This window comes from Chamaea fasciata, unplaced genomic scaffold, assembly GCF_029207755.1.
Source record: "Chamaea fasciata isolate MVZ Bird 193981 ecotype frontalis unplaced genomic scaffold, bChaFas1.0.hap1 SCAF_1, whole genome shotgun sequence".
NCBI classification, from domain to species: Eukaryota; Metazoa; Chordata; class Aves; order Passeriformes; family Sylviidae; genus Chamaea; species Chamaea fasciata.
The window spans coordinates 152993944-153015638 of record NW_027094086.1 but is presented as its reverse complement, the minus strand read 5'-3'; the positions used below and the strand labels follow the sequence as shown (position 1 = coordinate 153015638).

The window sequence follows — 21695 nt, the reverse complement described above, 5'->3', positions numbered from 1 at the left end:
GTGGAGCACAAGGCACTGGTGACCGGCCTTGGGGGGGAGGAGAGGCAGGGAGAGCCCTGGAGAGGGCTGGCTGGGCTCTCTCTGGATCTGCTCTAGGATGACCAGGACAAGCTGCCCCAACAACTGCCAGCTGCCTCCTGCACCAACTGTCCCAACAGATCCTTGTCTGGTTTCTAAACCAGGTTCAAGAGTTTGCAACACGTTGATTTTTGACTTGCTGAGAAGGCCCCTGAGTAAACCTTAGCACAAATAAACACTGACAACACCAGGCAAAGAGGGAGGACTGTACTCAGCCACACAACACACCCTGCTCCTCACTACCATTATCACCTCACCTGAGCACCAGGCACACCTGCACATCTGCTCTGGCATCTGCCAGGCCTGAGTGTCAGCCCAGGGGTCCCAATGCACAGCCCAGGGGTCCCAGTGCACAGCCCAGGGGTCCCGGCACAGCCCAGGGGTCCCAATGCACAGCCCAGGGGTCCCAGTGCACAGCCCAGGGGTCCCGGCACAGCCCAGGGGTCCTGGCACAGCCCAGGGGTCCCAATGCACAGCCCAGGGGTCCCAATGCACAGCCCAGAGGTCCTGGCACAGCCCAGGGGTCCTGGCACAGCCCAGGGGTCCCAATGCACAGCCCAGGGGTCCCAATGCACAGCCCAGGGGTCCGGCACAGCCCAGGGGTCCCAATGCACAGCCCAGGGGTCCTGGCACAGCCCAGGGGTCCCAATGCACAGCCCAGGGGTCCGGCACAGCCCAGGGGTCCCAGCACAGCCCAGGGGTCCCAATGCACAGCCCAGGGGTCCCAATGCACAGCCCAGGGGTCCAGCACAGCCCAGGGGTCCCAGCACAGCCCAGGGGTCCCAATGCACAGCCCAGGGGTCCCAATGCACAGCCCAGGGGTCCCGGCACAGCCCAGGGGTCCCGGCACAGCCCAGGGGTCCCAATGCACAGCCCAGGGGTCCCAATGCACAGCCCAGGGGTCCCAGCACAGCCCAGAGGTCCCAATGCACAGCCCAGGGGTCCCGGCACAGCCCAGGGGTCCCAATGCACAGCCCAGGGGTCCCAATGCACAGCCCAGGGGTCCCGGCACAGCCCAGGGGTCCCAATGCACAGCCCAGGGGTCCCAATGCACAGCCCAGGGGTCCTGGCACAGCCCAGGGGTCCCAGCACAGCCCAGGGGTCCCAATGCACAGCCCAGGGGTCCCAATGCACAGCCCAGGGGTCCCAGCACAGCCCAGGGGTCCCAATGCACAGCCCAGGGGTCCCAATGCACAGCCCAGGGGTCCCGGCACAGCCCAGGGGTCCCGGCACAGCCCAGGGGTCCTGGCACAGCCCAGGGGTCCCAATGCACAGCCCAGGGGTCCCGGCACAGCCCAGGGGTCCCGGCACAGCCCAGCACACTGCCTGCACCCACACTGTCTCCACTCAGCACCGTGCCAGGGTGTGAGCACCACTTTACACAGCTGGAGTCTCCCCTCCTTCACAATCGCCCGGGAGTTACTGAGATGCAGATCTTGGAGAGGCATGGTCCCTCTGAGCTCCCTTCTGGAGCCAAGGCCAGGATGACAGGAGCAGAAGACCCCTGTGTGCCCCTGACACCCTGGGTCAGACCTGTACACACCAACGCCTCAATTGAGTAGGGACATCCCACTGTGACTGAACACCGGGCTGCAGCAGCACTTCCACAGCGCCTCCAGCCCCTCTCCTGCCTCCTTAGCTGAGTGGGAGGCAGTTTCCTCCAGCACAGATTGATTAAGGATGAAGAGGGCAGTGCCTGGCAGGCAAAGAGGACATGCATGTCCACACCCCGGAGAAGGCTTGTGTCCTCTGCCTGGCGGCTCATGAGCAGTTCCTCCACCCAAAACAACCACAAACCAAGCAGCTGGCTGCTGAAAACCAGTGACATGACCCCGACATCAGCTCTGTCCACACAAGCGTTCATCCTTGGCTGTCAAAACGCAGAATGCGGCAAGTCCCATCAGTGTGACATTACACACCCTGTGTGCTGCTGCAGCTATTGCACACCAGAGCAGCAGGAGAGGTCCAAATCCACAGCGGCAGAGTGATTTAGGCCCCCCTCAAACAGCACCATTCCCTCTGCGGCTGCCAGACTGTCCCCATTTCCCTCTGGGCCTCCAGAGCCTCCCCACCCACGCTGAGCCGAGGGGTGCAGGGGTGCCCAGCCCTGAGGCACCGCTCCCCCTGGAACGGGCACGAGATCCTCATCATCTCCTGGGTGAAGCTGTAACCACGTGGAAGTACATGGCGAGCCACTGGCAGCCTGACCAGGGCTGAGGCAGCCCCCAAAATCCAGGCAGGCAGGGGGGCAGAGCACCTGGGCCCTGGTGCCAGCTCATTCCGCAGGGATTGCCTCCGGCAGGAGACACCCCCACCACTGAGCACTGGGGTTCATGTAGCATCAGGGAGTCACAATTTACTGGACAGCTTTACTGCTGGACTGGCTGCATCCCCTGCAATTCCACATGAAAATACACCTGGTCACTCTTCCTGCATCTTCTCTTTGGTATCTAGTCACACAAAGAGTACCAGGCTGTCGGTGCTGCAGCTCAACACCTTCCCCAGGTGTACCTGACCTCCAAAGCCAAGGCAGTGGGCTCAGGGAACCACTGTCATCCCAAGAGTTTCAGCACAGCCCAACAGCATCCCTGGCTCCACAACACAACCATACAAGAGGAGATCAGTCCAGACTGGCCCGGGAAAAGGAGATTCAGGACAACTCTGTTACTCCCCAGAAGCTTCTCTCGATGGAGGTTTTCTGGCACAGGCAGCTCTGCTGCAGAAGGTGGAAATTAGGGAGATGGGGTGAGTAGAGCCCCTGCCATGTGGAGCAGCAGACAGGGACATAAAGAAGGCACTCTGAAGCTGATGTCTCTTGGTCAGTTGGACATCCTGGACACCTTCAGGACCTACAGACTAGCCCCCAGCTGTGGGACCAGCACACTCCATCACAGAGCTCAGACACTGTCCCCTGAAGACAGCTCGGAGGGGGCTCAACCACAGACCCACAGCTCCCAGCACGGAGGCTGGGAGGAGAAAGGGGCTGGCCGGCCAAATTCAACTCCTCACCCCAGCTACTCGCTCCACGGGACGATGCAGGTCCAGATACCCCGTGCTCCAGAAGCGCCAGGGCCACACACATCTGGTCTCTCCACAGGGCAGCTAATAATTAACCAACTCATTATCCAAGCCATGGTGGAACTCCACCTTGGACACTGCAACCCTGGACACTAAACGCAGCCTTGAAACCAGGTCAGAGGCTGCGCAAACACAGCAGGGGCCACACAAACCAAGGCCACTTGTGGCCACCACTGCGGCCATACAAAGGGACCCACCTGACCACACACACAGATCAAAGGGAGGCAGAGGCAGCGTGCCTGGGCGCAGCTACCCTTCCTGGGCACAGCCACCCCTCCCAGGCCAGGCTGATAAAGCCTCTAGCCCGGCAATGCTGGCAGGAGGGGGATTTCTCCAGGTCAAGGACCAGCACAGACACAGCCAGCGTTCTACTGAGCCCTGAGCCAGCACGGGAACCCACTGCAGGACACCATCTCGGCAAGGATTATCTCAGCAGAGCTTTAAACGCTCGGCAGCAACAAAAGAAGACAATACCGAGTCTCTCTGGGAAAGTGCACGCTTAGGAACTGCCACCCTTGCTCCATCATCATGCCACAGGTGGCAGCAGCTGGCGTCACTGTGCTCTGAGGTCAGTGCAGACTCTGGAAGATCCAGGCATTTCCACCTCGGCACCTGCTGCTCTCCAGCCCCCGTCCAAACACTCGAAGACCCAGACCAAACCCTGCTGTGATGGTGGGACAAGGACTGCTGGAAGGGAAATCCCAGAGAGTGACACGGAAAGACAGGTAACTCACCCTCCCATCACAGCACTCCATAGGGATCTACCTCACCGGCAAAAACCCGTTCCCAACGTGCCTGACCTCGGCTCCAGCTGTGCAACCCCACGAATGCTGGCAGGTGAACACTGAAGGCACAGGGTTCCCTCTCCCTAGGGCTGCCCGTGACTGCAGTCAGACACCTCTGCACCCACCACATGCCCTCTGACCTCGTCCAAAGAACTGAGCCCTCCAGAGTATTGTCCCAACAGCTCCCACTCTGACACCTTCCAGAAGTCTCAAGCTTTTCCCATGTGCAGACACCAGACTGGCCTCAGCGTCTGAGGCATCTCTAACCCCACCATGACACCCCTGTCTCTCACCAACACTCCCAGCTCAACCAAGGCAAGTACCAACACGAGGTGATATTTATCATCACCTACCCAACTCACTATGCAAACTTCACCCAATCCATGAGAAAACAGCCCGTCTTCTCTCAGAAGCCTTCCCTCACATGCCCTGCACATCAGTACTCTACACAGGAGAGTAAAGGGAGGTACCTTAGAGAACCTCGAAAAGCAGGGCACCTCCCTGGGAGAGGGCACACGGCTGTGATCACAGAATCATGGAACATCCTGAGCTGGAAGAGATCCACAAGGATCATTAAGTCTCACACCTGTCCCTGCACAGACACCCCAACAATCGCACCCTGTGCCTGAGCACGCTGCCCAAATGCTCCCAGAGCTCTGGCAGCCCTGGGGCAATGGCCATGCCCCAGGGAGCCTGTTCAGTGCCCAACCGCCCTCAGGGAGAAGAACTCTCTCCTGATACCCAACCTAAACCTCCCTGACACAGCCACATGCTCTTCCCTCAGATGAGGAATGCTTCCTGAGCCATCAGAGATGCTGTACCCATCACACAGTCCCTTCATGCACAGGGACCACTCCAATTCCAAAACAGTCCAGTCTTCCCAAGACCATCCCTATTAGAGAGTCTCTCTGGAATGGCACCAGCCAATACCTGGATACCCAGAAACGCTCTGAACCGCCGACCATGATCACCGGGGTCAGTCCAAGCTGGCCAGACTCTGTGCTGACTTTGCTCTGCAGTCCCAAGGGCAGTTGCCCTCCCTTGCCCATTACACAAGGGTCAGCTCTTTACACCTTTTTTGGGTAACAAACCCTGAAATCCCCAACACCTCCCTGTGTGCTCAATCCCAGCCGAAGCCCTCCAGGGCTGGGAGCAGCACTTGGAGCATCCCCCCGGCTTTTGTGGGTATGTCTGGATGCAGATCGTGGTGCTGGGTGGGTATCACAGCGTGCTGTAAACAAACCACTCCAGGTTCTGGAAACAGAGAGAGTGCTGGCTTGGCTCTGTGCCGGGACTCCTACATCCAGCGTTTCCAAGGGCTGATAACCACAGCTGCAGCTGCACCCCCCAGGAAGGCAAGTTGGGGCTGCACCAGCAGCTTTCCCAGGGCAAGGTGGGCAGCGCCCACACAGAGCATCAAAGTTTGTGGTTGTCAAGCGGGTGTTGGGAGCACCATCGGCCTGCAAGGCTAGAACAGGAATGGGGCAGAGACCTCCTGAGCAGCCCCACTGCAGCAGCCCTAAGGCTGCGCCCCTCCAGCCCCAGCTCAGAGACCCACAGCTCCCACCAGAGGAAGCCACGGACCAACATTTGAGCAGAGAGACAACGGGGACATGGGGCACAAGAGAGGACAAGCAGCAGCTGCTTTGCTGTGCAGACTTGACCACTGCCTTTTCACGCCTCACCATCCCCAGGAGGGCACAGGGCTGGCGAGTACAGAGACTGCGCAGGTACCAGGCAGGTAATGAATGGTGTTCTCAGTGTGACCAAACCCAGCGTGAGCTCCGCAGCACCAGGGGCTCCTGCCAGGAGCCACAGTGCCGGTGGCAGCCTGGAGAGGTCAATGCCTGAGCCTCTGCCTCCAGCACGAGCCACAGTGGCAAACACTAGCCCCTGCAATGAGAAGTGGTCCTGCAAGAGCTGGCCGGACACGGCTGCAGGGACCCCAAGCCACCCACACCACTCTCCACAGAAGCCTCAGCAGGATCTCCCAAAGATGGATCCAAAGGGAGCTCCTACCTGTCCGACGGAGGAGCCAGGTGAGAGGCAAGGACGCCAACCAAGTGCTCAGCCTCGGCTGCTCCTCTGGGAACGCGGCCGCCAGGCTGGCTGCTGCTGGCGCAGCTCCCACTGGAAGCGGCAAGCAGGAACAGGCTCCCCGCTGCAGGGGCAGGGCCCGGCCCTCCCTGCCCGCATACACCCACATTCCCCAGCCATGAGCACAGCCTCCCCTCTCCTGGGAACCTCCTGCCACCCAGCCGGCAGCGGCACACAGCCCGGGCTGCCCTGCCAGCACCGGAACCCCGGGAGCGCAGCAGCATCCCGGCCCTTTGCCTCGTGGTGCATGGACAGCCCTACATCCATCAGAGCCTCCAGAGCCTTCCCCTGGATCGCAGCGAGCCTGAGGGACGGAGGGGGCTAGAGGATGGAGCCCCCCGAGCTGCCTGGGCAGCTGCAGAGCTGTTCCTGCGCTGATCTCTGTGGCCAGCACTGCTGGGGAACGTCCAGGCACGATGCTGCCCTGGACAGCCACTGCCTCAGGAGCAATCAGGCTCCTCAGGAGCGTGTGGGCTCTTCCCTGGAGAGCCTGCCAGCCCTAAGACATCCCTCTGGCACATCCGCCAAGCAGAGAACTGCCTCCACAACACCCAGATCCAGAGCAGAGCCACGGAACCCAGCAAGGCCCCCCGGGAGCTTGGCCCAGCCCCCAGCTCCGTGCGTTCCATGCCTTAAAAAGCTGTGGATGCTGCTGTCGCCTCCCGGCCCTGCCAGGCCACAGGGCTCGCCTGCAGCTCCTGCCACAGGGCCTGGAAGCCGACAGGACACAGAGGCACAACCAGCACAGCCCCAGCTGAGGCCACACAAAGCCCTGGCGCCGGAGAACTCCCCACCAACAGCAGAGTCGAACACCCGAGAGCCACTTCAGCTGCCAGCGCCCACTGAATGCCCAGCCCTGTGGGGTCCTGTCCCCCTGTCCCATCACTGCTAATGCCACACCTGCTCTCTGCAGGCTGCCCCATACCCGGTGAGGGTCCCTGGGCTCCCAAACACTTGGACTCTGCTCAAGGGATCTTGGCAGGAGTGTCCAGGGCTGAGCATTCCCCAGACGAGGCCTGGCACTAGAATTGCTGACAAAAGGGGGGTGCAAGCACACTTATGGGCTCCCCAACCTCCTCTGCTGCTCCACACCTCTGCTCTGGCAACCTCCCAAACGGTCCCACTTGCCTGGGAGCCCACCAACAGCACTCCTCTCCCATTCTGTCGATGGGGCAAGGGCAGGAAGGTTCTCTAAGGCAAGGGCATCGGCCCACCCCACCCTCGATGGGACACCACCAGGGCAAGTAGGACATATGACACACGTACTTGACTCCCAGGTGTGTGGCCAGCAAGGGAACCAGACCCCGCAGCACATCCTCCGAAGCAGCCACACCACTGCTCCAGCTGGCTGCTCCAGCACCACTGACGATGGCAGTGCCCAGGGCACTGGAGTATGACCCTGTAAACGTTCATGCGACCTCGCTGCAGCCCAGTGCGAACCCTGCAGAGCACCGGGACAGAACCGGGTGCCAGTGCACAGCCCAGAACCTCAGCTGGGACAGGCCACAGCCACCCATCCCTGCAGGCCCTGTCGGCACAGGGGGCTCTCGCCAGCCCAGCACTGCTCCTGTGCCTACTTACCCAGAGCCCGCAGAGGACCCCCACCCAGGAGGAGAGGCTCAACACTGCCATGGGGATCCTTGGGGCACACGCTGCCAGCGCTGCCACGCTCTCGCCTTCGGAAGCGGCTCGTGAGGAGTTTCCAGAGTCCCCCCGTCTGCACGGGGTCGGGGTGCAGCCGGCCCCCGACCCTGGTGAGCTCCGGGTACAGCAGGTCCCGCTTGCTGGGGCAGGTGTGCAGGGAGCTGGCATCGCCCTCGCTCTTGGTGCGGAGGCGCGTGGGGCGCAGGAGCCCCCCAGACTCCGAGCGCCGCAGCTCGTGGCCCCGGCGCAGGCGGAAACTGAAGCTTTTCCGCAGGGAGCTGAAGTTCTTCCTGGGGCTGGAGCCGCTCCAGCCGCTGCCCCCGAAGAGGTTCCAGCGGCGGCTGCCCCACAGGGAGCCCCCCCGGAGGAAGCCGGGGCTCTCGGCGGGGTGCGGCGGCCGGGCGGTGGGCAGGAAGGTCATGCTGCTGGGGCGCGGGCGCTGCGCCTCGTCGGGGCCGTCGCCCTGTCCCTCGGGGCTCTGCCGGCGGGGCGAGCGCAGCCGGAGCAGGTCCAGGAGGCGGCCGCGGGCGCGGGCGGGGGGCGGCGGCGGCAGCAGCGCCCCGGGCAGCCCGTTCCCCGCCGCGCAGAAGCTCTTGGGCCGCCGGCGCTGCTGCTGAGCGGCGCCGAGCGCGGCCTGGACGGCGGGGACGCCCTGCAAGTCCAGCGACTCGCAGACGCTGACGGCGCGGCGGGGGCTCGGCCGCGGGGCGCCCCGGCCCGGCCCGGCCCAGCGCCAGCCTTCGGCCATGCTCAGCGGCGGGGCTGCCCCATGGCCCCACGCCCGCCGCTCTCCGCCGCCGGCGCGGGGCTCCCGCGACGCGCCCGCATGTCCGGGCCGCGCTCGGCGCCGCCAGCGCGGGGCTGGGCCGGCCCGCCCCGGAACGGGCCGGGGCCGCGATGGGGATGGGGCGGGGGCCGGGGCCGCCCCGCCCGCCGCGCCCTCCGCGGGCACCGACGGCCCCGAGTCCGGGGAACGGGCAGCGGCGGCGGCGCCGTCCCGGAGCGGCGCGGGGCTGCGGCCCCGGGGCGGAGCAGCGCCGGTCCCTGTTCCCGCTCGGCCGCGCTCGGTGCCCGCGGCCGACCCCGCACCAGGGAGCGGCGGCGCTGCCCGGCCGCCCGGACCCCGCCGTGGCGTTCATTGGGAGCACAACGGGCCCGGACCCCGTCGGGGCGGCGCCGAGCGCCGGGACCCGAACCCGCCCGGACCCCGCCGGGGCGTTCACGGGGAGCAGAACCGGCCCGGAGCCCGTCAGGTACCGACCGGCGGGCTGGGCCGGCAATGGGGGCCTCGGTGCTGCGCGGGGCCGGCCGTGTCCGCCAGGGGGCGCTGCGCCCCCGCTGGCCGGTGCTGCCCGCGACACCGGCAGCGACACCGCGATCCCGGCGGGACCGGCTCCGGCAGCGAGCCCGGATCGGCGACCCCGGATCGAGCCGCCCCTTGCGGCATCCCCGCCGCCCTCTCCGGCCGCAGTCCCGCCGCACGTCCCTCAGTCCGGCCCGGAGTGTCCCCCCTCCCGCCAGGACCCCCCGCTCTGGGCGCCCAGACCCCCGGCCCCGGCCGCAGCAGATCCAGCTACCTTCTGCCTTCTCACCTTCCCCAAACCTGTGATGGGGCAGCGAACCCCCCAGCAGCTGCGCGATGCCCAACAGCCGCCCTGTGCTCAGGGACACGGGAAAACCCTCCGTATGGACCCCAGGGGCCCGGGCAGCCCGGAGCACCCACAGCATGGAGCACAGACCCCCAGGAGCATGGACCTCCAGAGCCCACCCGAGGCAGAGGGCACCAGGTTTAGTGTGACCACCTCAGCCAGAGCTTCACTCCTGCCTAGTTCCAGGGCAGTCATTTCCTTTGACCAAACCCACCATCACTAAGCACGGACCCTCCTCGGCCACTGGAGTCCTGACTGTGGTACCTCCTCCACCTCTTCCGCAGCACCCCCCCTTGCTGCCTGCAGTCCCTGTCTCCAGCATCACCCCAGGGCACTCCTCCTTCTCCTCTTCCTCCTTCTCCTTTTTCCTCCACACCTTTTCCCTCTCCCTGGTTTTGCTCCTTCACATTGCAAGTATGATCTGTGCTCCCTCTGGGGAGGAAAAAAAAAAAAGATGCCTGACTCCCCCTTAAACTATTTTTACCTTACTGAAAGCCCTGTCTGCTGAACCAGCCCAGGTCTTCTCCTGCTTCTCCAGGCCTCTCCAGGGAACATCTTAACATGAAGCACCCCCCTTTCCCCCTCCTTACAAAGGAGTCTTTGACTCCACTGCCTTGACTCTTCCAAACTCCCATCACCTTCTTGGACTGCGCCTTCTCTTTGAGCCCTCATCCTCCTCCACAGCAGGCCTCATCCTACCTCCCCAGTCTCCTGGATGCACCCAAGCCTTGGACACAGTCAAACCCCACCTAGAGCTCTTCCCCTCCCTACTGCACAGCCAGTGCCTCGGCCAAGCCCCTTCCTTCTCCCTTCTCCCTCCTCCCCTAAGCCCACAGACCCCACCATCCACCTCCCCTCCCATCCCTGTCAGTACCACAGACCCCATCATGGCATGCAGGAGCAGAGGTCCCACCCAGAGCCTCTCCCGGGGCTTCACCTCAGGTGTTTGCAGCTATCAGCACCAGCCCTACGCCGGCAGTTCCCTCTCCAGCACCCGCTGCCAACCGCATGGAGCTGCGGCTCAGAGCCGCCACTGCCACGCCAAGGCCGTGGCCGGTGGGCACACAACGGACACATCCCGCTCCCCTCCCTCCCAAGACATCGGGCACCTGTGCCTGGGGCTGAGCAGAAGGCGCCTGCCAACCCGCCCGAGCTGCAGCTCTGCCATCTGTGCCAAGGTCACGGGAACACGGGAACTGCCAGACTGGATCTGACCCGCACGCACAGCATCTGCCATCCCGTCTCCCGGAGCAGCCGCACTGCAGCCACAATGAGGAATCCTGCAGGAAGCAATTACAAGGGAATGTCTTCCAAATACTGAACACCAGACAGGCCTGGCTGCGGGGACCAGGCTGTCAGAGCCGACCTCTCAGGGGTACCTCAGGCACAGGTACCTGGCTCTGGGCAGGGAACCAGGTCAGGACCCTCACAAGCTCCTTTCCACCATACCTGGCACAGCTCTGTGCTCCCAGGGATGGAAAGCTGTTCCTGTAGGGAGACGGGACCATCTATATCCATCTCTTTCCAAACCCTGGGTTTAACACATACTCCAAGAGCACCAGATGGTTCCCCTTCCACATGAGTCTCAGCTTTTTAAAATATTCTGGCAGGTTCTGGCTGTGAGGTGTCGCTGAATCACAGACTGTCTGCTGGAGAGATGATGCACCTTGTGCTGCCTGCTGAGGCAGGACTGGACATGCTGGACTGCCCCAACAGGGTCTGTCTGACCCATCCCTACGACCTCCTCAAGACCTCCCCAGCACTATGACTTCCTCAAGCCCCTTCCAGCCTGTGACCTCTTTCCTGCTCCAGCTCTTCCTCCTCCTGTGACTCCATCCAAATTCAGATCAAACCTACTGACAAACATGGAGAGTTCCCCTTAGCTGATGACATCCCTTCCCTGTCCTACCAGGGATCATATTTTTATATTTGTGTTTTTAAAGCATTCCCAATTCTCTGTGATTTGTCTCCACCTTTCTTAAACAGAGTCAGAACCTGAGCACAACACTCAATTGGAACCTCCAGCGGCCCAAGAAGAAATACAGGTACAACACCTGTCCTCCTGCATCCCAGTAAGATACTGGTTGATACCACAGTAACAGCATAACACTGTTTTTACCTGATTAGGCTGTTCCGTGGCAAAGGTTCCCACATGCTGTGTGCATTGATACGTATATTGACATGATCCCCTTGGTGTTATTCTGAAAAATGTCTAAAATAGGCTAAAATGGAGCCTTAGATTCAAGTCCTGGGGCTGAGGGCTGCAGGGCACCTACACACAGGTTGGGAACCTGTACCCCAGGACAGGTTCAAACCCCGCCAGTCTCAGCAACACATGGAGTCCAGCTGCCTTAACCCTCCACTGATGGAGGAACTGTTCTGAGAACGAGACCAGAAAACACCAGGGTTTGAGGAAAGCCGTCACTGAAACTCCCCACATGCCTTTAATGTGTCTCTTCTCTGGCAGTTCACACCACAACCATACTGGGTTGGACTGGAGTTGTGTCTATGTCTAATGCAGGTGACAGGTGGCAGCTCACCTGCTCACAAGGTAGTTTGGCTGGAGTCCCCAGGGCTATGCAGGGCTGCAGAAGCCTCTCTGAGAGCTGGGAAGGGATTGGAAGAGCCGGAAGGTTGCCACTGGCCTTTGGCAATCTGACCCAGAGCAGGTGCCTGGGGACAGAAGCAAGTAGGTCCCTCACCAGCCCTTCTCTGAGTCACATGCATGGTACAAACATTACAGCCATGAACATCTGGGTGAAATTAATAGAATCCATGAGAGGCTTAGCAACAGCTGCATGGGAAGAGTCCAAGAGCCAGGGAACATTCCAGAGCTGGTTGGCCGTGGTGTAACATTCAGGGTGGAGCCCCGAAAATGAAAGGGAGTCTAAACCAAGGTCAAATGCTCCAGTGTGCTCCCCAGAGCCTGTGACACTGGTATCACTGCTCTCCCAGACCCACGGGCACTGGTACCCCCGTGCTCCCCCAGACACAAACAGTACTGCTGCTTCACAGATCTGCAGGTAGGGCAATTCTGTTGCCAGGGGGATGCCCATCTGGGAGGATGGGACACCTGCACTCACCATCCCACCTGGGGTCACAGGTGCTGTCACTCTGCAGAGGGCCCTGAGTCTGGGCCCCCCTGCAGCCCCACACATCCAGCGTGGATGAGGGACCAGCACTGCCTCGGCAGCCCGGGGAGGGATGAGGTTCCAGCATGGATGGCCCCAGCGTTCCCAGTGCCCGCACAGAGGGCAGGTACCAGCGGCAGACCAGGAGCACGTGCAGACACCAGCCAGCTCCGGGCCCTACGTGCTGCCAGGGCTGTGAGTGCCCGAGGCCGACAGCCCCGCACAGACCCTGGGACTGGGGCAGCGCACCAGGCTAAGCTCCACTGCCAGGGACAGTCAGGACAGGGCGCAGGACAGGTGACAACACCGCACCTGTGCCACGCTGTGGGGCACCCAGGGCCCCGGCACGTGCTGTCCAGCCAGAGCAGGGCAGCAGGAGGGCTCTGTCAGCGCCAGGGAAGGCAGCCAAGCCCCCCCGAAGGCGGCTGCAGGAGAACCCTGAGCGCTGTGTCAGGACCACGCTGGAGCTACCGGGCTCTGCAAAGCAGCTCCAGCCGGCTCGGCCACGCACCAGGAATACTGATGAGGCTCTGCCGAAGCGTCTGGGGGCGCAGGCTGGGCGGCCCGGCCGTGGGGCGCAGCCCCCGCAGCCCCACGTCACAGCCCACGCTGCCAGCGCGTCAGCAGCACCGTCACTCGGGGGCGGCGGGGCCAGCCCTGCCTGCTGGCCCCACGGGGCCGGGATGGAGCCAGACATCCTCGCCCCGAACTGGAGGAGGGAGAAGGAGACAGAGATGTCGCCTGACCCTGAGCAGAGAGACGCGTTTGTGCTGAGTCCTGCCACAGGCTCAGCATCCACCACAGCGCCACTGCACAGCCCACAGCTCCGCTCTGGTAACCTTTTCTGGGCACCCCAAGCACCCCAACAACTCCTTCTGGTCACCCGAACCACCCTGGGCCCAAGAGACAATGTCCTCCTGCTCTCCACCGACAAACACCCACGCGCCCCACAGCCCCTGCGTATCCCAGGGTCTCGGGACAGACAGATGGGGCACTGCTCCAGGTCCGAGCTCTGCCACAGACCCTCACTGCCAGCTGGACCCTCATGCCCTGCCCTGCCCCGTCGCTGTGCCTGTGCCCACTTCACAGCACAGAGCCCTCCTGGGTCTGACATTTGACAGGCTGACTGACTTTCCAAGGCTTCTTGCCGAGAGAGGTGCCTCAAAGCAGGTTGTTCCCTACAGTTTCCATGGAGAGGAGGAACAGGCCAAACCAGCAGAGAGCTAACACGAGCTGGGAAGAAAGTAACAGTCACAGGAGAGCCCGACTCCAGCATCAGCTCCCTCCCTCCTCCCACGCTGCACACCCCCAGCTCAGGTCCTGCCACAAACCTCAAGCTGCTGATGAGGAAATTGCCACCTTCTCCTCCCCACCCCGGGACGCAGAACTGAAGCAAAGGCCTCCCTCCCACACACGTGAGGTCAGGCCCAGGTCACCCAAAAAGGGCACGGCCACGCTCTTGTCCAGCAAGGAAAGAAGCTGAGCACCAAACTGCTGCCAGCCTGTCCGAGAGAGCATCCTGCCATGGACCCTGTGGAGGTGGCCATGCTGCAGTCCTGCACCCACCTGCTGCAAGTCAGATGCAGGGAAGGCGGATGTAGGGGTGACAGATGCAGGGATGATGCTTCCTGAGCTGGTTCAGACCCTGGTGCCTCAGGGATGCCCTGGAAGATAACGCCTTGGGATGTCACCTACAGGGTGTAATACTAGATCAAGGCAGCAGCAATCACTTCTGCTCCTTAAGCTGTCTCCGGGCAATTCTGCGTGCAGAGACGTCCATGCCAGTGTCCTGAGTCAACCAGCAGGCAGTCTGGTACCTGCACTGCAGGGCATGAGCAGCCCTGCCATGCTGCCAGCCATGCACCAGGCCGGCCCCAGGCACCAGGCTGTTTCCAGGTACAGAGATGTTCCCAGGGAACAGGGCTGTCTCCAGGCACCAGGATGTGCCCAATTCCCAAGCTTTGCACCGGTGATGCAGGTATGAGCAGCATCAGCGTGATTAGGCCAGACATTGTGAAATCTCCTTGGGATTTTAAAATCCAAAGACAAAAGGCCAGGTGAAAATTTGGCTAGAAGACTAAAGAAGACCTCCTCAGGTCCTGAAGCCTCACTTTAAAATCTCTGCCATAACCATCACTTAAACAGTGAAAATCTTCCAGCTTATTCCAAAAGCAGCAAACGAAAGAAGAAATGGCATGAAAGATAGCAACGGGGTGAAACTAAGAAGTGAACGGTGCAGCAGTGGGACTCAGAGGACAAGAAAATCCACATGGAGGTCAGGAGAACATGGCAGGAAATGGAGGAGGCTAGAAAATCCCTCCAGCTTTGACAGAAAGGCGGAGACCCCACAGCAGCCTGCAAAGGATGGTCACAGAGCTGTCCTTTAGCTGGACCAGGGAGCCCCTTCAGCAACGACTGCACTGTGGTGATGTTCCCGTTCCCAGCGGATACAGGATATTTCTGTGCCCACAGGCAAAGCTCCCACCCACCCCAGCAGCAGATGGAGCCTGGGCCTCGAAGCCAGGCCTGCGCTGACTGGACACACCACCTGCCCTCATGCCCTTCTGGCTCTGCACACGTGGCATCGCAGACGCCAACAACACAAGAATTTTGGGAAGAGCCAACCCTAGCAAAAGGTAGGACTGGAGAGTCATCAAGTTCCACAGAAAGGGGAGCAGCCCAGGATCCCAAAGGGATGGTCCCAACGGTGCTTCCAAAGCTCTCCAAGACCACTCCTCCCTTCCTGGGAAACATGCAAAACAACTAAAGCCATGGAAAGATCCTGTCCTTCCGCCCTGTTCCCAAAGGCACCTGCTCAGGAACAACAGAGCAGGCAAAGGAAATTATTTTCAAAACACAAGCTAAAAAACTACTGAGGCTGACAACAACACAGGATGCTCACGTGGGCCTGAGCACCCCAACAAACGCCGTGTTACTGCTGCTCCCACCTCGTCATCCTCCGAGGCGAGCACGGTGACTAACAGCATCAGGCAGAGATCGTTTTGCCGCAAACAACAAGAGCCAGTTGTGAGAACAGTGTTGGTAACACCTGTGAATCCCACCTGGAGCAGGGGCACTGCAGTGCTCCAGCCTTCAACAACCTTCTCCAGCTCCCCCACGGGGGACAGGCCCCAGACCCCATGTGGAACTTGGATGCTCACAAGCAATGGACTTAGGGAAGGAGATACCACCCTTGGGATGGTAAAGAAGTAGATGTCACCTGGCACTGTCACTGTCACACAAACACTGCAGGTAAGACTATCCATTTCCATGAACCCACGCATGCCTCTGGTGCTGCCCCCAGGTCCTGGAGAGAGCTGGAGGCAGCCCCACCCTGAGGGATGTTGAGCCAAAGACCCTGGTCCAGGCTGGCCCAGGGTTTGATGTCTCCTGCTCTCACTTTGGCACGAGGGTCCCAGCTCTGACCCCTGGAGCAGCCCCTGCTGGAAGCGGCCTCCCCACGCCAGCCACCTCCCTCAGTGCTCACCTTCACAGACCCCCGTGGCCCAAAGAGCCGACCTCTGTCTAACTCAGGGTTCGGGTGTTTCAGGTTCCTCCCTGAGGCCTCTGCACGGAGGCCAACCACCAACCACAGAGAGCAGAAAAGCCCAGAAACTGAAAGCCACAAGCCGCAGGCGGAAGGTGGGACGGAAGGTGCAGGTCGGGCACCTGGTTCCCTGTTCCCACCGTGCCCCAAGGCTTCCCTGCTGCAGCCACAGACACCTCAGCCCGCACAGGCCCATCCTCCCAAAGGGGAATGGAGCCGCGTCTCACCCCGGGGCCCCAGGAGGGACCAGTCCCTGCGTCACCCTCGGCCTCGGCAGCCCTCACCCCGTGTCTCCCCGCCAGTGCCAAGGCCCAGCAGGGTCTGAGGGGTCCCGGCTGCCCGAGTCACAGTGGGGCCCCTGCCTGATGTGACCACAGAGAGAGAGAGACCACAAATCCCCTGGCACCAAAACCAACTTCCCATGTGGTCGGGGCAGAAGGGGATGGCTTTGAGTGCCTCACGCCACCTCGGATTTGGCAGGGAGAACCATTCTTGATGATTTTTCCAGGACCCAGTACAGACACTAAACACTCACAGGAGAGGATGGATCCCCAGGAATGCCTCCAAACCTGCCCCAGCCCAGTTTGTGCTCACAGCAACACACTGAGGGTCCCAGTTCTTACTCCACACATCTCATGTTGACCATTAACTCTTCCACTTTCCTCCTGAGGTCACTCTGGACTAACCCAAATACCAGGAAGAAGCCTCAAGGTATTATTTAATCACTAACACCTTTCACTAATCCCAGTGCTCGGGAGCTGTTCTCAATGTCATGGAAAGTAGATCCCATCAAACTACGTCACTGAGCACCCACTTCCCTCCTTTAATTCTCCAATAATTCGGATTATGTCAGGCACTCCGCTGCTCTCTCAAGGATCAGTATCAACCTAACTGTATCCTAAATACCTGAGTCATCCACGAATCCTGCTGAAGGCTGGCATAGCATCAGCCCACTCCAACCTTGCTCATCTTCTCACAGCCAGCTCGCAGGGAGCTCTGCAGCCAGCTCTGGGTGCCGGCTGCCCAAAGGTGGGAATCTGAAAACACCTGGCTTTGGCAGCTGCTGTTCAGCACCGAACAATCATTCCAGGGAAAGGATTCCACTTCTCCAAGCAGCAAGGGAAATGCTTACGCTGCACAGCTCCCCACACCCCATGTTTCAGACAGTACAGACAAACACCACAGCTAAAAACACCCCTGTTCCCAATAAACCTCACAATTCCCCATAGGCACTGACCTGCTGGATGCCAATGGCCACTCATGTCCCACCTCTTTTGCTCACTCCCACTCTTGGTCTGTGCTCCATAACACCAACTCTTCCCCCGTTTAGGATCGATTCTGTGCCAGTCCTGCTGTTGGGATGCGACACCCGCCCCATGTGCCAGGCTGGCTGCTGGCACAGTCTCCCTCATTAACAGGGCTTTCTGTGATTTGGGCACAAACACGACATTCTCTGGAATTACTGCATTTGAAATTTGTGTTCTCTCTCCCAAGTCCTGCGGCACGTCATCTTATTGGTTTTTTGGTTTTAGTGACACCAACCTCCAAAACCAAATGCCAACAGGTGAGTATTACCCCAACACCTTTCCCAGGAACAGCATCACTGCTCCAGATTTGCGGGGCATTATGGGGGCTGTGAGGGACAGGGAACATCCTTCCCCGTGCACAGGCCATCCAGTACTGAGGAAAGGCTGGCATGGCTCCCATGAGATGACCTTGGTGGAGATGAAACGCTGCTGGGAATGCCCAGGGCTGGCACCAGACCGGTACCACTGGTAACACCGTGCCACCGGTCCCAGTAATTCCAGCATTCCCTGCATGCTGCTGCTCACCTCAAAATCCACAGCACAACTGGGGCACCTGTGCACTGCCTGCAGCAAGTGCCGGGCAAGGCTGTGGGGTTCACACCTCCACCAGGCTCTTGAGATGCAGCTGGTTCTGTGCTGTGCAGGGGAGAAGGTGGGAATGAACAGCACTGAGACACCAAGGCCAGACACTTGCTGCCAGGGAGCAAGTGCAGCCACTACTGCAGGAGGGCTACCAGGGAGCATGGCAGGCCCCCATGACCACGGTGTGCACCCCAGGACCATGGTGTGCACCCCAGGACCATGGTGTGCTCCCCAGGACCATGGTGTGCTGTCCCCCAGGACCATGGTGTGTTCCCCAGGACCACGGTGTGCACCCCAGAACCATGGTGTGCACCCCAGGACCATGGTGTGCTGTCCCCCAGGACCATGGTATGTTCCCCAGGACCACGGTGTGCACCCCAGGACCATGGTGTGCTGTCCCCCAGGACCATGGTGTGTTCCCCAGGACCACAGTGTGCACCCCAGAACCATGGTGTGCACCCCAGGACCATGGTGGGCTGTTCCCCAGGTCCACGGCATCCCTCCCTGGGAGAACTCTGCTTTCAGGGAGGTGGCTGCAAGGCTCTGCCGTGCTGTGCTGCTGGAGGGTCGGCAAACAGGAAACCTGCCCTGGCTGCAGACACACAGGGAACGGGCAGCTGGCTGGGGAGAGCCTGGGAGAAGGGAGAGATCCAAAGGTGCTCAGACCAAGGCTCGGACTCCAGGGGAGCTCTCTGCCCGCCAGCCGGGTCACACAGCTCTCACAGGCAGGGCAGCCACGGTCTGCAGCCCTGGAACTTCAGGGGAGGAAGGTACAGAAAACGCATGGGCTGTGTGACAGGCACAGGGAGAACAAAACAAAGAAAGGAAACCCCAGAAGCTCAAGGCATTACTCAAGGTGGCAGAAACAAAGAGAAAGAGTGGCAAAAGGACCCTTAAATCCCGAGTGTCCAGCTGCCAGAACAGCAGGTGACCGATGAGAAGTGGAATCATCAGAAATAAACAAAATTCTGATTTTACATCTGCAAAAATAAGCTGCAAGTTCTCACCACTTGGATGAAATCCTGGGGTTATTCTCAGCAACTCTGTGAAAACATTTCCCAGAGCAGCTGTGGCTACCTCATTGCTGGAAGTGTTCAAGGCCAGGTTGGACAGGGCTTGGAGCAACCTGGTCTAGTGGAAGGGGGGTGGAACTGGATGGGCTTTAAGGTCCCTCCAAACCCAAACCATTCCAGGATTCTGTGAACATCAGTTCACTTACTCAGCAGCAACCAAACAGCAAAGAGGGTGCCAACCATTACCAGGTAAAGAATGGAGAACAAGAGAGGGAATACCCCAACGCTCTCGTCCTGACCCACAGTCCTCACCAGACACTAAGAGGAGCAGGAGATGACTGACAAGATAGAACAGCTACTGAACAGGGAGGGAGCCTGGAAAGGAAGATGGCAGAGGGGAAATGAAGTTTCCCATGCCGGGAGAAGAAAGGAGGAGGCCACTAGGGAACAATTTGTTCACTGTTTCTTCCAAAGCAGCAACTTGGGGACATCACATCCAATTAAGCAGGTCCAAAACAGGAGATTTTTTTCACATAAAGCATCGCTGTGAAATGTCTCATCAGGGCTGCGGCGGCACCCAGCGAACACGCGCCCAGAGGACGATTGGCCAAATCCAAGGACAAAAGCTCCACGCGAGGCTCCAGAAACATGAGACACAGCTCTGGGCTCGGGAACGGCTTCCTGGGAGCAGGAAAGGCACGGGCCAGAGCAGAGCGGGGCTGGGCAGGGGGCAGAGGAGCCCCTGGAGCCCCCCTGGCAGCGGCACAAGGAGGGGCCCGTGCCTCCGTGGGCACACGCCGAGCCGCCGGCAGCGCCGCGGTTGGGGCTGTCACACCGTCCCCGCGGTGGAGAGGCCCAGCCCTGCCAAACCCACATTCCCACTGACATTTTCCATGCTCGCTCACACTGCAGCGGGATGGTATTTATAGAAGTTTCAGCAAAAGCAATTCAGACACTTCCCAAAAGCAGGCTGGGGAAAAACACGGCAGCTTGGCCAAAGCTGTACATTTTTCCAGCTTTGAGCGAGGGATTGAAGAGCTGATCAACCTCCCAGCTCCAGGCTGGAGCCCAGCACTCTAGACTTTGATCTGCCACGCCACAGTGAGCTTCGCTTGGGGCCCAGCAAATGTTTCCTGCATCCCCAGTCCCAGCATTTCTCAGATGAAATCTTGGGGTTATTCTCTACAACTCTGTGAAAACACTTCCCGGAGAAGCTGTGGCAACCCCACCCCTGGAAGTATTCAAGGCCAGGCTGGACGAGGCTTGGTGGAAGTCTAGTGGAAGGTGTCCCTGTTCATGGCAGGGGGTGGGACTAGATGAGCTTTAAGGTTCTGGGTTCTATGACCGTGGTGACTGCGGGATTTTCCTCCCAGGCATTACCTGAGACAGGGAAGCAGGAGAAATGCCAAGGCCACTCAGCCAGGTAAGAGAGCCTGGGGACCTGGGAGAGGAGGGCTGCACATCCCAGTGCCCCAGCCCCCCGAGGACAGATCTGTTCCACAGAGCCCAGTTTCCCTGGGCAGCTCTGCAGGGAGAGGCCCTGCTGAGCCTCACCCGCCCCATGTCCCCTCGGCACCACCACGCTGTGCAGGAGGGTGCCAAAATTAAAGTGGGTCCCATCACAACCCTTCCTCCTCCTCCTCTCAAGATGAACTCCAGCCATCTGTGGTTTCCAGTTCCGGATCTGATCCAGCACCCTCGGCTCTCCCACAGCATGGAGAGAAATCAGCACTTCTAGTGCCCAAGTCACCCAACCTACTTATCACTCCTACTGCAGCCTGAGACCGATGACGAGGAGCCTGGGGGAGCAGACTCAGGTGATGTCACCTCCATCCCTGACACCGTATTAGCCAACTCCCCCACTTCTGGATCCCACAGTTTCCATAGAGGACAACCCACTCAGTCGACACAGAACGAGCAATACGTTGCTCGATGCACCTGAGGAGGTTCTGGCAGGATCCTTGGGCCAAGGCAGGGCTTCTAGACACCTCTCTGAAGGCAGGAGCCCAGACTGCCATGTAAGGACAGGTGTGTGCCTCCCCTCACAGAGAGACACAATCGTGGGAGCAAACTAGGGCCTGCAGCTCTGAAGGACCAGAGAGCTGCCACCTCAGCCTCACATCTTAATCACAAGATCATTCTATTTCCATGGAAACGGCAGAATTAGAGTCTTCGAGGGAACGACAATTACCAACACTGGGAATTTAACTGTTAAACCCGTCATGCTCCCGTCCCCAGTGCCAGGAGAGGAGATGGTGCTTGCCCACACCACTGCCCTGCATCTGGCCCCAGCACCACGCTCAGGTGTTTGCTCCTGCTTCCTTCCCCAGCCAGCTGGGTTTCCAGAGAGCCTCCCGTGTCAGCGCATCAGGGGAGGAAAGCTCAGGACCCACAGGGGCTCAGTCCAGCGCCGACTTGTCCATCAGCAGCTGGTCCTGGAGCACACACAGTGATCCTGCTGACCAAGGCTTCCCCAGTGCCTCAGCAGCAGGAAAAGGCTTTCTGAGCTCATGAGTCACTCAGGGAGTCACAGGATGGCTCCAGGCACCACAGGGAGCACTGGCCCAGTGCCTCCCAGCGTAGGCCCTTCCCCTGACACAGCGAAGCACCAGGTGGCTCTGGTCAGCCCAGGACAGCGTGGAGCCAAGGTGCGAATTACCATCACGGGCACAGGGTATCCTGTGCTCCATCCCACTCCCATCACTCCACCGTGCAGCCACCAGCCTTTCCTGAAAGCAAAGCTGGGAAGGCCCTGGCAGCACCGTGGAGCTCCCCAGACTCATA

At 60.3% G+C, this 21695-nt stretch overlaps 1 protein-coding gene across 3 annotated transcripts in view; it reads right to left on the bottom strand.

Moving 5' to 3' along the window:
• Positions 1–21695, bottom strand: part of AGAP3 (ArfGAP with GTPase domain, ankyrin repeat and PH domain 3) — a 109497-nt gene that overhangs the window by 70097 nt on the left and 17705 nt on the right. Inside the window, exon 1 of one of the 3 annotated variants that reach the window (XM_066202894.1) lies at positions 7620–8430. The exons of the other annotated variants lie outside the window; for them this stretch is intronic. Within the exon in view, the coding sequence (XP_066058991.1) occupies positions 7620–8430 (811 nt within the window). Of the gene's footprint in view, positions 1–7619; positions 8431–21695 lie in introns of those variants that run through there. 3 annotated transcript variants of the gene reach the window in all.